General features: G+C 48.0%; 1 protein-coding gene across 1 annotated transcript in view; it reads left to right on the forward strand.

The window, feature by feature from the left end:
* Window positions 1-13141, forward strand: part of Cyfip2 (cytoplasmic FMR1 interacting protein 2) — a 123199-nt gene that overhangs the window by 59006 nt on the left and 51052 nt on the right. Inside the window, 6 exon segments of the mRNA XM_038325914.1 lie at window positions 983-1139; window positions 1571-1667; window positions 2955-3031; window positions 5961-6069; window positions 8033-8152; window positions 12632-12831. Of these exon segments, the coding sequence (XP_038181842.1) occupies window positions 983-1139; window positions 1571-1667; window positions 2955-3031; window positions 5961-6069; window positions 8033-8152; window positions 12632-12831 (760 nt within the window).

Raw genomic sequence — 13141 nt, forward strand, 5'->3', positions numbered from 1 at the left:
AGAATCATGAGCCACAGGGGGGCACATTCTGCTCCCAGGGGCAAAAGAATTAATTTAAAAACAACAAAAAGGAAAACCTTTCTGTCAGCTTGAGGAGGTAGGAAAGGCCAGGCTCTGCTAAACTCATTCTGACCCAGTGAATTTGTCTGGTAGACAGTCATGGCTAGTTAAAAGTGGGAATCATGCTGGAATGCCTGTCTATAGCCCAGTGGGCACCAGAACACCCTGTGGCTAGTTAGGAAGGGGAATCATACTGGATGCAAGCCTGTAGCCCAGCATGCAGTGGATTAGCCTGTGGCTGGTTAGAAGGGGACTCATGCAGGGATGCACACCTGTAGCACAGTGTATTCTGGATCAGCCTTCTGTTGGTCAGAGTGGCTCTAAGCTCCCTTGTACCCATTGCTCCTAGTTAATCAGGCTTCCAGGCTGCACCGCGTTCCCGTTCCCTCTTCCTCTGCACTGAGGGGTTAACTGGAGTAGGGTAAAGACAAGTAGGACCCCAGTGACATGGGAGTCTCAGTGCTTCTCTGTTAGAGAACGACCTGAGTTGGGCTTTCAAGACCTCCAAAGAGTAAGGGCTTCAGAATCATCACATACAGGAGATGAAGGGCCACGATTCCTTGAAAGTGAGCACTGACTATGTGTTCTACAATCACCATTTGCATATAAATCAACACTTTAAGATGACTCTGGAGGGAGTTAGTGGAAATGGTGGGAAGACAGATGTTTTGAGACCTCACCACCCCTTTCCCCATAACTTGCCCTGTCTCAGAAGATGACAGATGCCATTCACCATGGATGCTACTAAGCTGGCTTCAGGCACAAGACAGCGAGATCAGGGAAGGGTTGTATAGGACATGCCTGCTGCACACCTGGCATGCCCATGTCAGTAGCAGTGGCAGCCAATGCACAGCCAATGCACAGCAAATGCCGTGACGTGTGAGCACTTTCTGTTAAACCAAGGCTCTCTCCGTTCTTCCAGAAGCCCTGCAGCAGTGCTGTGACCTCTCCCAGCTCTGGTTCCGAGAATTCTTCCTGGAGTTAACCATGGGCCGGCGCATTCAGTTCCCTATAGAGATGTCCATGCCCTGGATTCTCACGGACCATATCCTGGAAACCAAAGAACCTTCCATGATGGAGTAAGAGGCAGGACTAGGCCAGGAAGCTCCTGGGATTGAGTGGGAGGGTGACTTGCCACCGACCTCTTTGCTTTAGAGAAGAAACTCCTGAGTAGAAATGAGGCATGGCACTCTGCCCCAAAGCCTCAACCTACCTGCTTTTCCTATCTTTGTCTATCTCATAGCAGCCGTACTGGGGAGATTACCGTCTCTAGGAACCAAGAGGTTCTATCCTAGGCTAAGGTTTTCAGACCAGGGGATCCATTAGCATCATGGACTGCTAATATCTGTGTGCAGATTGGAGAGCAAGTCATTCCTAAATGGGGGCAGTGGGAACACAGGCGGGGTTGCGGGTTGTCTTCCGTTCCAGGCCGTCTGCCTCGCCGCCCATACCTCTCGTGTCTTCCAGGCCAAGTGTAACTTGCCCCCATGTTTCTTGTGTTCCTTCCCAGGTATGTCCTCTACCCCTTGGATCTGTACAACGACAGCGCCTACTATGCTCTCACCAAGTTCAAAAAGCAGTTCCTCTACGATGAGATTGAAGCCGAGGCAAGTGACATGCTGCCTTCATTCCTGCAGTCCCTGAGAGGCTGGACTTGGCCGGTCCTCCAGAAATAAACACAAATGGGGGGGGGGGAGGGTTGTGCATTGTCAGTGGCTTCAGGGAACAATATGCATGATTGCTGTGGCTATAGAATTTAATAGTGTAGAATGGCTCACTCCTTGGTTCCTCATCCCTAGTTTATGTCTACCATGAGGGGCTTCATGTGCATTACACTTTGCCTTGCGAATGATGTCATCAGACTCCTCCCGAGGCAGGTCATGAGCTCTGAAGAAGACCATGGGGTCTCTGGAGGGGCTGCGAATATCTGGAGGAGAATTCAGAGTTGGTCTAGAAAGGGAACGTGGGGTCTAAATGAGCACTTCTACTTTGACCCTCTAGATCCCTTATGGCTAGAGGGTACACTGAGGATCACAAAGTTCAGAGGCCTAGGCAGGAGGCCTCAGTTATCTGGGTATGAAGCCAGCACCATGGGTTGAAGCCAGCACCCTGGGTGTAAAGCCGGTATCATGCACAGAACCCACAGTGGGTTTTGTTCTGTGTGGTATAGTGGGTATCAAATAATAGGCACAGAAACCTTTCAATAAAGACATCGTCTTAGAAACTTAGTAGAAAGGAATCAAAGACCAAGTCCCTCCCCTCCCTCTGTCTGCTGCCCTGCTGGTACCAGAGCCTGGTCTCTTTCAAGTCCTACTTTGGCCACTTTCTTCTCTGGTCATTCACGGAAGATGTGGCTCTGATGCTCCGTGTTGGGTGTGACCTTGTCTTCCCTCCTGACTTCATAGTCTCCTGTGAGTCGGGCAAGACTTTGTACATGAAAAACCAGAGGGATTTTAAGGAAAACTTGAAGAAAGGGACTTTTCTATTTCTAAGGGCATTCTCAACGTTAACTCTGCAGAGCAAGGAAAATCAAATACATGGAGCAGACAAGAAAGTCTTTGGGTTAACAGGCTCCTAGGGGTATTCATGGCCAGAGAGGAAGAGCTTTTGTTTGTGTTCCCTGACCAAACAGGGGGGAGGGGGCGATGAGAATGCTGGTTCCTGGGGTCCTTTTAAACTTTGGCTCGTCCAGTAACTAACTGAAGACATTGAAAGCAAGGGGCCAAACTCCCCACTTCTGCAGGACCACGATGCTTACTTCTTTACCGTCTCTGTCAAAGCTGCCATGCTGCCCCAGAATGCACTTCAGTCTGCCCTGGTGCTCTCCCTACTGCCTGCGTTTCTGCGGTTAATCCAGACAGGAACCGCTGACCCCCCTGCTTTCTCTTCACCAGGTGAACCTGTGTTTTGATCAGTTTGTCTACAAGCTGGCAGACCAGATCTTTGCCTACTACAAAGCCATGGCCGGCAGGTAAGGGATCGTAAGCTGAGTAGTATCCTTTCATCAGCCTGGTGCCCGGAAGACAGGATTCCTTGTTCTCCCTTGCTCAGCACTTAAGGAAGATCGAGCACTTTCCAGGGGTCCAGGCATCGAGACACATTGTAAAGGAGACCAGGTAGAAAGTGTACAAAAAGTTCACGAGGTCTGCGGTTCAATGGGAAAACAGAGGGTGGTGAGAACTGAGGGAAGTTCATGAATGAACAGTTCATGGGACTCTGGGAATATATGGTAGATAAGCCTGAGCTGGTCGAGGCCGTCTTAAGGAAGCTGTGTCTAGGGAGTTAAGTGAAACAGGTGAAGGACGGGTCCAGAATGTGCAGGCAAAGGGAACGTCTGGTCAAAGCCTTGGTGGAAGTAGAACAAAAATAATAGCTTACATGCCTGCATCCGGCAGCTAGTTACTTCATGGCAGTGGCGAATGCAGGCCACTAGAGGGCGGGTCGTGTGCCCTGGCACCATAAACCTTGAAGATCCCAGAGAGGGATACACTGCCACAAAGTGGTTTCATATGCACTGCGACGGCTTGACTTCATCCTTATTTTTAAACTTCACTCTCTGATAATATTAACCCAAGGAGAATACATTTGAGGTGTGTAAGGATGGGCGTGTGTGCAGAAGTTTCAGTTGGAGATGCCTTAGGTTTATAGGGTTATCAGTATTTCCTGGATGTTACTGATTTAACTCCCCCCCCCACACACACACACACATATCCCCAAGGAATTCCTGGCTTTTAAAAAATTTGCAGTGGTGCTATCATGGAAGAAAATATGTTTATATAAGAATCGTGATTCTTGATGGAAGTCCAGATGGACATAACCAGCAATCCCAAGGGCGAGTCCCCACCTCACCTGCTTCTCCCCCTGCCCCACGGAAGTGACTGGCTCCATTTTGCTTTGACAGGCTTGACACGTTTCAGATAGGAGTTGACATGTACTGCACACAAGAAGACGGGCACAGGAGCTGCACTGACTAAAGAGAATGAATCCTAAGTGATAAGCAGATAGAAAGCACAGAGAGACATCCATCACTAAGTAGTTGCTTAATAGGTGTGATCCATCGCTAAGTAGTTGCTTAATAGGTGTGAGCAGATCAGGTAGGAGGCAGTGGCAGCAGAGGAGGCAGCATTTCTAAGATGCTGGCTCTGAGTATGCTGATGTTGTCTGTGGAAACTAGCTCAGGAATGTCACATCCTGGGGACGCTCTATACTCAGGTTATAAATTCTCCCCATCTTGGGAGCTGAAGAGATGGCTCAGTGGTTAAGGGCTCTTGGTAGTCTTCCAGAGGACCCAAGTTCAAGTCCCAGTACCTGTGACAAATGGGTCACCACTACCTTTAACTCCAGGTGCATCTGTGACCCTGTTGGCTGCCACAGGCAAACACACACACATGAGAGAGAGAGAGAGAGAGAGAGAGAGAGAGAGAGAGAGAGAGAGAGAGAGAGAGAGAGAGAGAGAGAGAGAGAATCTTTTTAAAAAAATATATCCCTATTTGAAAAAATAGCCCTCATCCCTGCAAGATGAAGACTTTTCAAAGGGGTAGAAATTGAGAGGAGCTGGGAAATTCAGAGAAAGCACTAGACAGAAAAGGTAACAACATGCCAATCCCATCCACCTGAAATAAAATGCCACCACAGATGGCACCAATCCCAGTTCCTCTCTCTCCCTCCTCCTATTCCCCCTACACTCCCCCCATCCCATTCCCCATCCATTCCTCATGGGAAGTCAACGAAGTCTAGCAGGCATATTTTAATGAGGGAAAGCAACAGCTGACATTTTAATAATACGTTTTATTTAATTCAACAAACCAAAGCCACTAAAATTTCAACATGGAATCGGTGTAAATATTATTAAAGAGATATCCCTGTTTTCTCCAAGGCCTCCTAAACCTGGTGTACATGGATCCCAGTTTGAGCCCGCCTCATTTGAGGTGTTCCATAGGCACTGGGACTGGTGGCTGCTGCTTTGGACATTGCAAGTTTAAATATGTCTCTTTCCCACTTAAAACCTTAAATGGCTTCCAGCTCATCTCTCCAGCCTGCCTCTCTCTGTGAGGGTCCTGTGGTTCCACTCGATCTGGCCTGTAGACTGGTGTAACAAACGTGTTTTCCCAAAACCTTCTTCCCTTTATCTCAGACAGACCATTGTGTGTGAGATAACCTTGCTGTATCATTACCATCCAGCCTCTGGCCCACAAAACTGCCATGTAGAGACTTCCCATAATTGCTAACTCCAAATGATCCTGTTTTATTGTTTTCAAAGTACTACAACCTCTGCCTCAGTATGGAGGATGAAAATAGTTCACCTGTTTATAGGATTGCTGTGACACTAAATATAACCATATGTGTATGCATATGTGGGCATGTGTGTGTGTCCATGTGCATGAATGTCTGTGTGAGTGTGTGTACCTGTGTATGTGATATGTGTATATGTGCTTGCATGGGTACGTGTGTGGATGTATGTCTGTGTTGCCTGGTGAATGAGAAACACTGAGCACATGATTCCTATTGCAAGCCATTTGCTTTGTTTTCCTGCTTGCTCTGTCAGTCTCTTCACTGGGAAATCAGTACTTGAGGACAGGAAGGACCTTGGTGTCCCTGGTCCCTAGAATTTTCCCTGGGATATACTAAGGATGAACTCAGTTGTTTTCGTCATCAGTGAAGGAAAGAGTAAGGTCTCTGCCCTGGGTTGCCTATCTTTAACTTAGCAATTCCATTTCACATATTGAGCGTCTGTGGCTGGAAAGAATTGTGGGGAACCGTGTCCAGAGCAGACACAGTTATGTTTGAGATATTCAATGTTTCATGGGTGGACCCCATGGTCTGGTATAGATGTGGCTGAGCTGTTGAGAAACTGTCTGCCGCCATGTTCAATGCTGCTATTTCATGTTGCTCCCTTCCAGTGTCCTGTTGGATAAACGTTTCAGAGCTGAATGTAAGAACTATGGGGTGATCATTCCGTACCCACCTTCCAACCGCTATGAGACGCTGCTAAAACAGAGACATGTCCAGGTACGGAGGGAGAAAGCCGTGATGGGGAGGACTGGGGGGAACAGACTCCGCGGAGATAGTGTGGACTTCCCCATCTGCCTTGTGTCTGCACCCAGGCATAGCAGCCTCAGATCCTTTCAAACAGTAGTGAGCATCCTTTGGTGCAAGTTTTAGACTTCCTGGCTCCTCTCCCGCCTGCCTCTGAGAAACAGTGACCCCCATGGCCTGCCATCCCGAGTCATCCCCTTTCCTCATCAGCATATCTCACAGAGATAGGTAGACCCACCCTTGAAATAAGTGAAGAGGGCTGCAACCCTTTTAAACGAAGTGAATCTAGCTAAATGTGGGGTAGAAACTGGTGTGTTTTAATGCAGTAGCTTCTGTTAGCAGTTTGTCCCCAGATGTGGAAGAAATGCTGCTGGGGACAAGGACATATATCGCTGTTTGAGAATGCTAATCTGAGCTAGAAAATCCTAACAGGGTCCACCACAGATCCGAGCCCTCCCTGATGGTGGCCAAACTGGTAGCAGAACAGCCTGTGTGCCATGGCATCTGTGTGGTTGCTTTGTGGTCCTTGATCTCTGTGAAGGACCAGAGCTGAGGCCAAGAAGATGCTGAGATGAACTTGATTCTGTTGCATTCCCTGGACATCCATGGCCAGTGTCCAGTCACAGGAGAGAAAAAGCAAGGCTTAGTGGATGAGCATCAACAATTGCAGTGCAGCCAAGATTAGCCACAGGATCCCCTGTGGGACCTTAATCAGTTAATAGGAAACTTACCCTATGATAAATAATACTCGAAGAGTAATAATCGCTTAGTACCTAGCAAAGCAGAGTGAACTCAGCAGGTGAACAGTAAATGCTTATAACATCCGCAGTAATACCCGTGTGAATCCCAGTGGAAATTATCTTAAGCTATATTTTCCCACCCTTTAATCAGCTCTTCATATGCTTGCTTTTAAAATCACTCCCACGAGGGCACAGATTGCTAAGGAGGCTTCTGCTCCCTGGAAGCTCTGAACTGAACAGCGCGAAGACACAAAATGAACCTTAGTGTTGAATCTAGGGTTTCAACAGAAGCATTTACCAGAGGTCAGAGCTTTCCCCAAGCCTCTTCCCACAGAATGAGTTGTGTTTTACCTCAGTGGGTTTTGTGGGAAGCCTTCAGAGAAGTCAGAATAGTAAGGTGCACGTCTCCAGTCTAGCTAGATTCATGCGATGAGTGTTTCACTGTATTGAGTTCCATTTTCTCTTTCTCATGTATGTATCTTCTCTCATAAACGTTACAGTGGTCATATGTATAAATAATGCACATGTGTTATTATATATACATTTTCTCTTACATTTTTAAGAGCAATTGCAGTTGTCATGACACTTCACCTGTGCGCTCAGCCAGTATGACCTAAGAGCAAGGACATTGTGTTATAAAATCAAAACAGGGGCTGGGGTGATATGTCAGAGAAGCGAGGGCCTGCGTTCAGATCCCCAGAACCAACGCAAAGCCAGATACAGCAGTAGCATCTCTAATTCCAGCACTATCACAGTAGGACTGGAGATGGAGAAATCTCCAGCAGTCTGAGGGCCAGCAAACCTGGCATGCTCAGGCAGCTGACAAGAGACCCTGCCCTGACACAAAGTGTGGGATGAGGACCACACCCACGATTGTCCTCTCACCTCCACACACACACACATACACACACACACACACACTGTGGCATGCTCATGTCCACACTCCCCTGAGCATCCTACCCATTATACATATACCACACATACATATAATATACGCAGAGATTAAACATTAACTAGAATTGCCATTTTAAGGTATTTCATAATGCCATCTATGTTCTATATACAGCCATCCCTTGTCCCAGTGATGCCCCTTATCACTTTAGTACAGTTTCCTAACAGTGCATTGTATTGAGTTGTCAGATATCTGTGTAGCCAGTAACTCACTCTCCCCCACCCCACCTCCCTCTGCCGTTCAGCTGTTGGGTCGATCCATTGACTTGAACAGACTCATCACCCAGCGGATTTCCGCTGCCATGTACAAATCGCTGGACCAGGCCATCAGCCGCTTTGAGAGCGAGGACCTGACTTCGATTGTGGTAAGACACTGGGAGCCTGCAGGCTTTCCGCTTGGGGATGCCTCAGATGGACGTCTAGTTGGAAAGAGTTGTAGCTCTTCTGGGCCAGTTCAATAAAAGCAGGGGATGTCTTTCATAGCAACTGGGAAAAAAAGACGTGATGAACTGGCAGGCATGGAGGCATGGAGGATTTCCTTGCCATCAGAGATGACCATCCCTGTTTGGCTATGTCCTTAGGCTCCACAGAGCAGAGCAAGCAGGCAGAGTCCCCATAGGCTAGAGAGAGTAACACAAGGTCACTTGAGCATGTAATAATTGAGGGCCTAGAAGGACACTATAGTTGTTTGGTTGTTCTGCTGCATCTCCATCATGAAATGATGAATGGCTTTGAATACCGCCCTGTGTTTTCATTTTGCATCTATCGCTGTTGCCCAGTCAGGAATAAACCTGTCCCCTTCTAGAAAACAGTAGTTGGAATTGCCCCCTGTCTACTTTTTTTTTCTCCAAGAGGTAGCATAAAGGGCATTGAACTAGGACATCAGACTCAGACAGAATCAGTATCCCAGTCCTGTCGCTGATAGTCACTAGCTCTGTGATCTTGGGCAAGTTATATATATCTTCACGAAGCCTGTTTCCTCACCCCTAAAGTGAAGATGTTAACTTCAGAGTCATTGGAAGGCCACAGAAGGACCCCACCAGGAAAGAATTTGGGATGGGTCCTAGTTCTTGCTAAACACTTAATAAGTAATAGCTTTTTTTTTTTTTTTTTTTTAAGGAGAAAAAGAACTATGCAGCTGCTGTGTTCTCTGGGGCTCGGGGGAGGATGGACTATCTACCCCATCTCTTAGCAGGACATGCCCCAGTTACTCCCCTGAGTCTTGAGTCACGTAGGAAAATGTAGACTAGTTCACATTCCTGAAATCAATCACTTAGCTGCCTCTGTCTTGGGAGATACAGTTTTGTGCTGTGCATGTTAAGACATCCTCAGTGCTTATCTCTCAAGAGGTGGGAGTTGGAGTTCCTTCTCTTTTGTTCATCTGTGCATTTCTGTTTCCCACTCATGAGCATGTATGGGGGGGTGGGGCGGGTGTCTGTGGCCACCTCCCACTCCCTGGAAGACACTGAATGTTCTCTTGGCTGGAACAAAATGAAAACACGCAGCAAAAGCCCTTTTTAATCAGATGAGGCAGTGATTCCTACATTCCCACCCAGAACATCCTCTTCCCAGGAGGCCTAGGAAGGACCCCCTAGGGAGGCTTTCTCCTTGGGGGTAAATATGGTTCCTGTGAGCCTTAGCTTCAGCCTCCACCTCCCAGCAAGGGCAGAAACAAACTGAGGAACGTGTCCTTGCCCTCCGCTGTAATATGAGGGGGCCTGCTTGTTGGGATTTCTGTCCCTCCTGGTACCCCACAGCCGGCAAGCCCCAAAGAAATAACACAGAGATCTCTATACGTTATAAAGCTGATTGGCCCATTAGCTCTAGCCTCTTATTGGCTAACTCTCACATCTTGATTAACCCATTTTTCTGATCTATTTTAGCCATGTGGCTCAGTACCTTTTTCAATGGGGCAGATCACATTCTGCTGCTTCCGTGGTCTGGGCAGGAGTGGGAGGAATCCCAGAATTCTCCTGTTCTCTTTGCATCATTTCTACTTCCTGTTTGGTTTTCCTGCCTATACTTCCTGCCTGGCCAATCAGCGTTTATTTAAAACATGATTGTCAGAATACAGACAATTCTCCCGCATCACTCCTCTTCGAAATGGTTGTAAAATGTGGAAGTCACCGTGTGTGGAAAGATAGGCATGGCAGTGACGCAGGGAGTCAGTCACCTCGTTATGCAGCGGGCTGAGAAGGGAGTCCCAGTAAGATGCTGAAGCCACAGACTGACAGGCTGCGGGCTGTGCTTTCTTTTGGCTGCTGGTGGTCTTGAAATCTTGTGCAACCTTTGGAAGCATTCAAGTAAGATTCTGGGACCTCTCACAGCACCGGACAAGCCTTCCCAGATGGCCACCATTGCCTGGCTCTGACTAGACTCGTTTAAGCAGGTCCAGTTCTCCTGAACTTGTAGTCAGCCCCATAGGCCCACCAGCCCCTGCTGTGTTTAATTCCCAGATGCCTACTGCCACCTCCCTGACCTCTCAGAGTTGTGGTCTTCTGTGGTTAGCTGCCCCTCCTCCTCAGTCCTGCTCTCTGTCCGCTGGTTCTTCAAAATTGCCCATCTGGCTGTCTTATTTTCCCATCTTGCTTTGGTGTTGCAGCCCCAGCATGAGCAGAGTTGAGTACTTACTCCTCGTGTCTACCCTTTAACACTAACACAAGTTTATGAAACTTAAAATCTTCCCCTGCTCTTATTAACTTCCCCCAAACAGGGTACCCTGCCCAGTGTGCTATGAGGGCTCAGTGATCTTAGAAATGAAGCCAGTTACAGTTCGAATTTGTTTATTGCCTTACCATGTCCTCGACAAATGGGAACAAAGACAGCAGAGCCCGCTCAGCCCAAGAGGTGGAAGCAGAGAGCTGAGTCTGTGCTCTGTCCTTCATTTTCCTCTGGGTACAGAGACCAGGAACGTTTTTCTAACTGCCACCACTCCACGGCCGAAATCCAAGTTTTAGCATTCTTTTAGAACATGTAGGGTCTGCCACCCCTAGCCCATTGTAGCATGGCAACAACTAGGTAGTTGTCATGACACCAGGGCCAGCCCTGGGTGATGGGCTTCTCCACTCTGCCTCTAGTGTGGCCTTTTCCACTCCAGTTAGTGTCCCGTTCTTGGCCTTCTCGGCCCCATTGCTGTTAGTGTTTGCAGTTTTTGTCTGCATCCCCACTTTAAAGCCGTGCAGTCTGAGTTCCAGAGCATAAGCTACAGTGTCAGAAGGGAAGGCTGAGGCCATGATGACCCTACTAAAGTGGACCTGTCAGGTCCTAGGGGCACAGGGAGGGGCAGGGGGCTCTGTGGCTGATGAGAAGGGAGCCAGGTCTCTGTGGCCAGTGCCCTCTGTGACAAGCTGGCTTTGTCAAAGCATAGCCTAGAACTTGAGCTTTCTTCTCCCTGTTAGGACTTTGATTCTTTCAGATAGCTGTGACTGACAAGCTGGAGAACAAGAAATGAAAACCAGCCAGAAAGGTCCCCTCACCGTTTCCTTTCCCAGCAAACACAGCATTCCACTCTGTGTTCCACCACTGTGAAATCCAAAGAGGAAACATTCTAACCCCAACACACACACACACACACACACACACACACACACACACACACACACGCACGCATGCACGCACGCACGCACATGCACGTTCCGTAGACCAGGCTGGCCTCGAACTCACAGAGCTCCACGTACCTCTGCCTCCCAAACGATGGGATTAACGGCATGTACTACCACTACCCAGCTTCCAGTGGTAATTTGATCATGGTTAAGAATATTACCTTGGAGCCCAGTTCCTGGATCTGAAGCCAAGTTCCTTGTCATCTCAAAGCCTCAGTTTCCACGTTTAGGGGCTACAGCAATACTGGCACACACACACACACGCACACACATACACACACACACACACACACACATACATACATACACACACACATACACACATATGATAAGAAAGTACTAATTAAGTTAAACCATACAACGTTGGCAAAATTTGATGATGGCTTATCTAAAAACCTAGAAATGTCGTATTTCAGCTGAATAACTAACCCTAAGTAGGTGGTAGTTCCTGTTTAGCACTTTCTGCAGGACAGAGAAATAACCTCTAGTGAGATGCAGTCACAGTGTCCCTTATGACACTGACACTAAGAGACGGGCTTTTCCTCACCAATTAGGAAATCAGAAATCACACAGACATGCTTTCTACCCAGAGGGCTGCAGATGGTGTTCGCACATGGTCAGACATCTTCTTCCAGGTTGTATGTAGCCTTCCCTCCTATCCTGTCCCTAGAGTATCAGAAGAGGGGGACATTGTCCTGTGCCACTACAGGGGGCTCTAGTCATTATATAGGAGGTCAAGAGATTGTCTGGAGGAGGTCTCCTCTAGATGTAAGGAGTGTGCAGTGTGTGTGTGTGTGTGTGTGTGTGTGTGTGTGTGTGTGTGTGTTACCTGCAATGCTTTAGCAGCCTTGGTTTCTCTCTCATGTGTGTGTGTGTGTGTGTGTGTGTGTGTTACCTGCAATGCTTTAACAGCCTTGGTTTCTCTCGTGTGTGTGTGTGTGTGTATGTGTGTGTGTGTGTTACCTGCAATGCTTTAGCAGCCTTGGTTTCTCTCGTGTGTGTGTGTGTGTGTGTGTGTGTTACCTGCAATGCTTTAGCAGCCTTGGTTTCTCTCGTGTGTGTGTGTGTGTGTGTGTGTGTTACCTGCAATGCTTTAGCAGCCTTGGTTTCTCTCGTGTGTGTGTGTGTGTGTGTGTTACCTGCAATGCTTTAGCAGCCTTGGTTTCTCTCGTGTGTGTGTGTGTGTGTGTGTGTGTGTGTTACCTGCAATGCTTTAGCAGCCTTGGTTTCTTTCTCTGTCAGGAACTAGAGTGGCTGCTGGAGATTAACCGGCTCACCCACCGACTCCTCTGTAAGCACATGACACTAGACAGCTTCGACGCCATGTTCCGAGAAGCCAATCATAATGTATCAGCCCCCTATGGCCGCATCACCCTGCATGTCTTCTGGGAGCTGAACTTTGACTTCCTTCCCAACTACTGCTATAATGGATCTACAAACCGGTAAGGGAATCCCTGTGCAGGGGCCACTGGGCAGGGTAGGAGAAGAGGTTATTACGGTCAGTTGCCTCTAAACTGTGCCGAGCACTTCTGTTCATTCCTGTGGCAAGTGCTTATCTGGAGCCACTCCTGGATGTAGACTCTGTACTGAAGGTAACAATGCCATGGTGAGCAACCAAATGCCACCCAGCTGCTCGGAGCCTTTTAACCAGACTTGGCCCAGTTCAGGAATGAGGCAGACTTCAGTGTAGGATTTCTCCTCCAAGACTGTGGTACAGGAGGTGAGTTGGAAAGAATTGGCAAGGCAAACAGC

Source organism: Arvicola amphibius, chromosome 4, assembly GCF_903992535.2.
Source record: "Arvicola amphibius chromosome 4, mArvAmp1.2, whole genome shotgun sequence".
NCBI classification, from domain to species: domain Eukaryota; kingdom Metazoa; phylum Chordata; class Mammalia; order Rodentia; family Cricetidae; genus Arvicola; species Arvicola amphibius.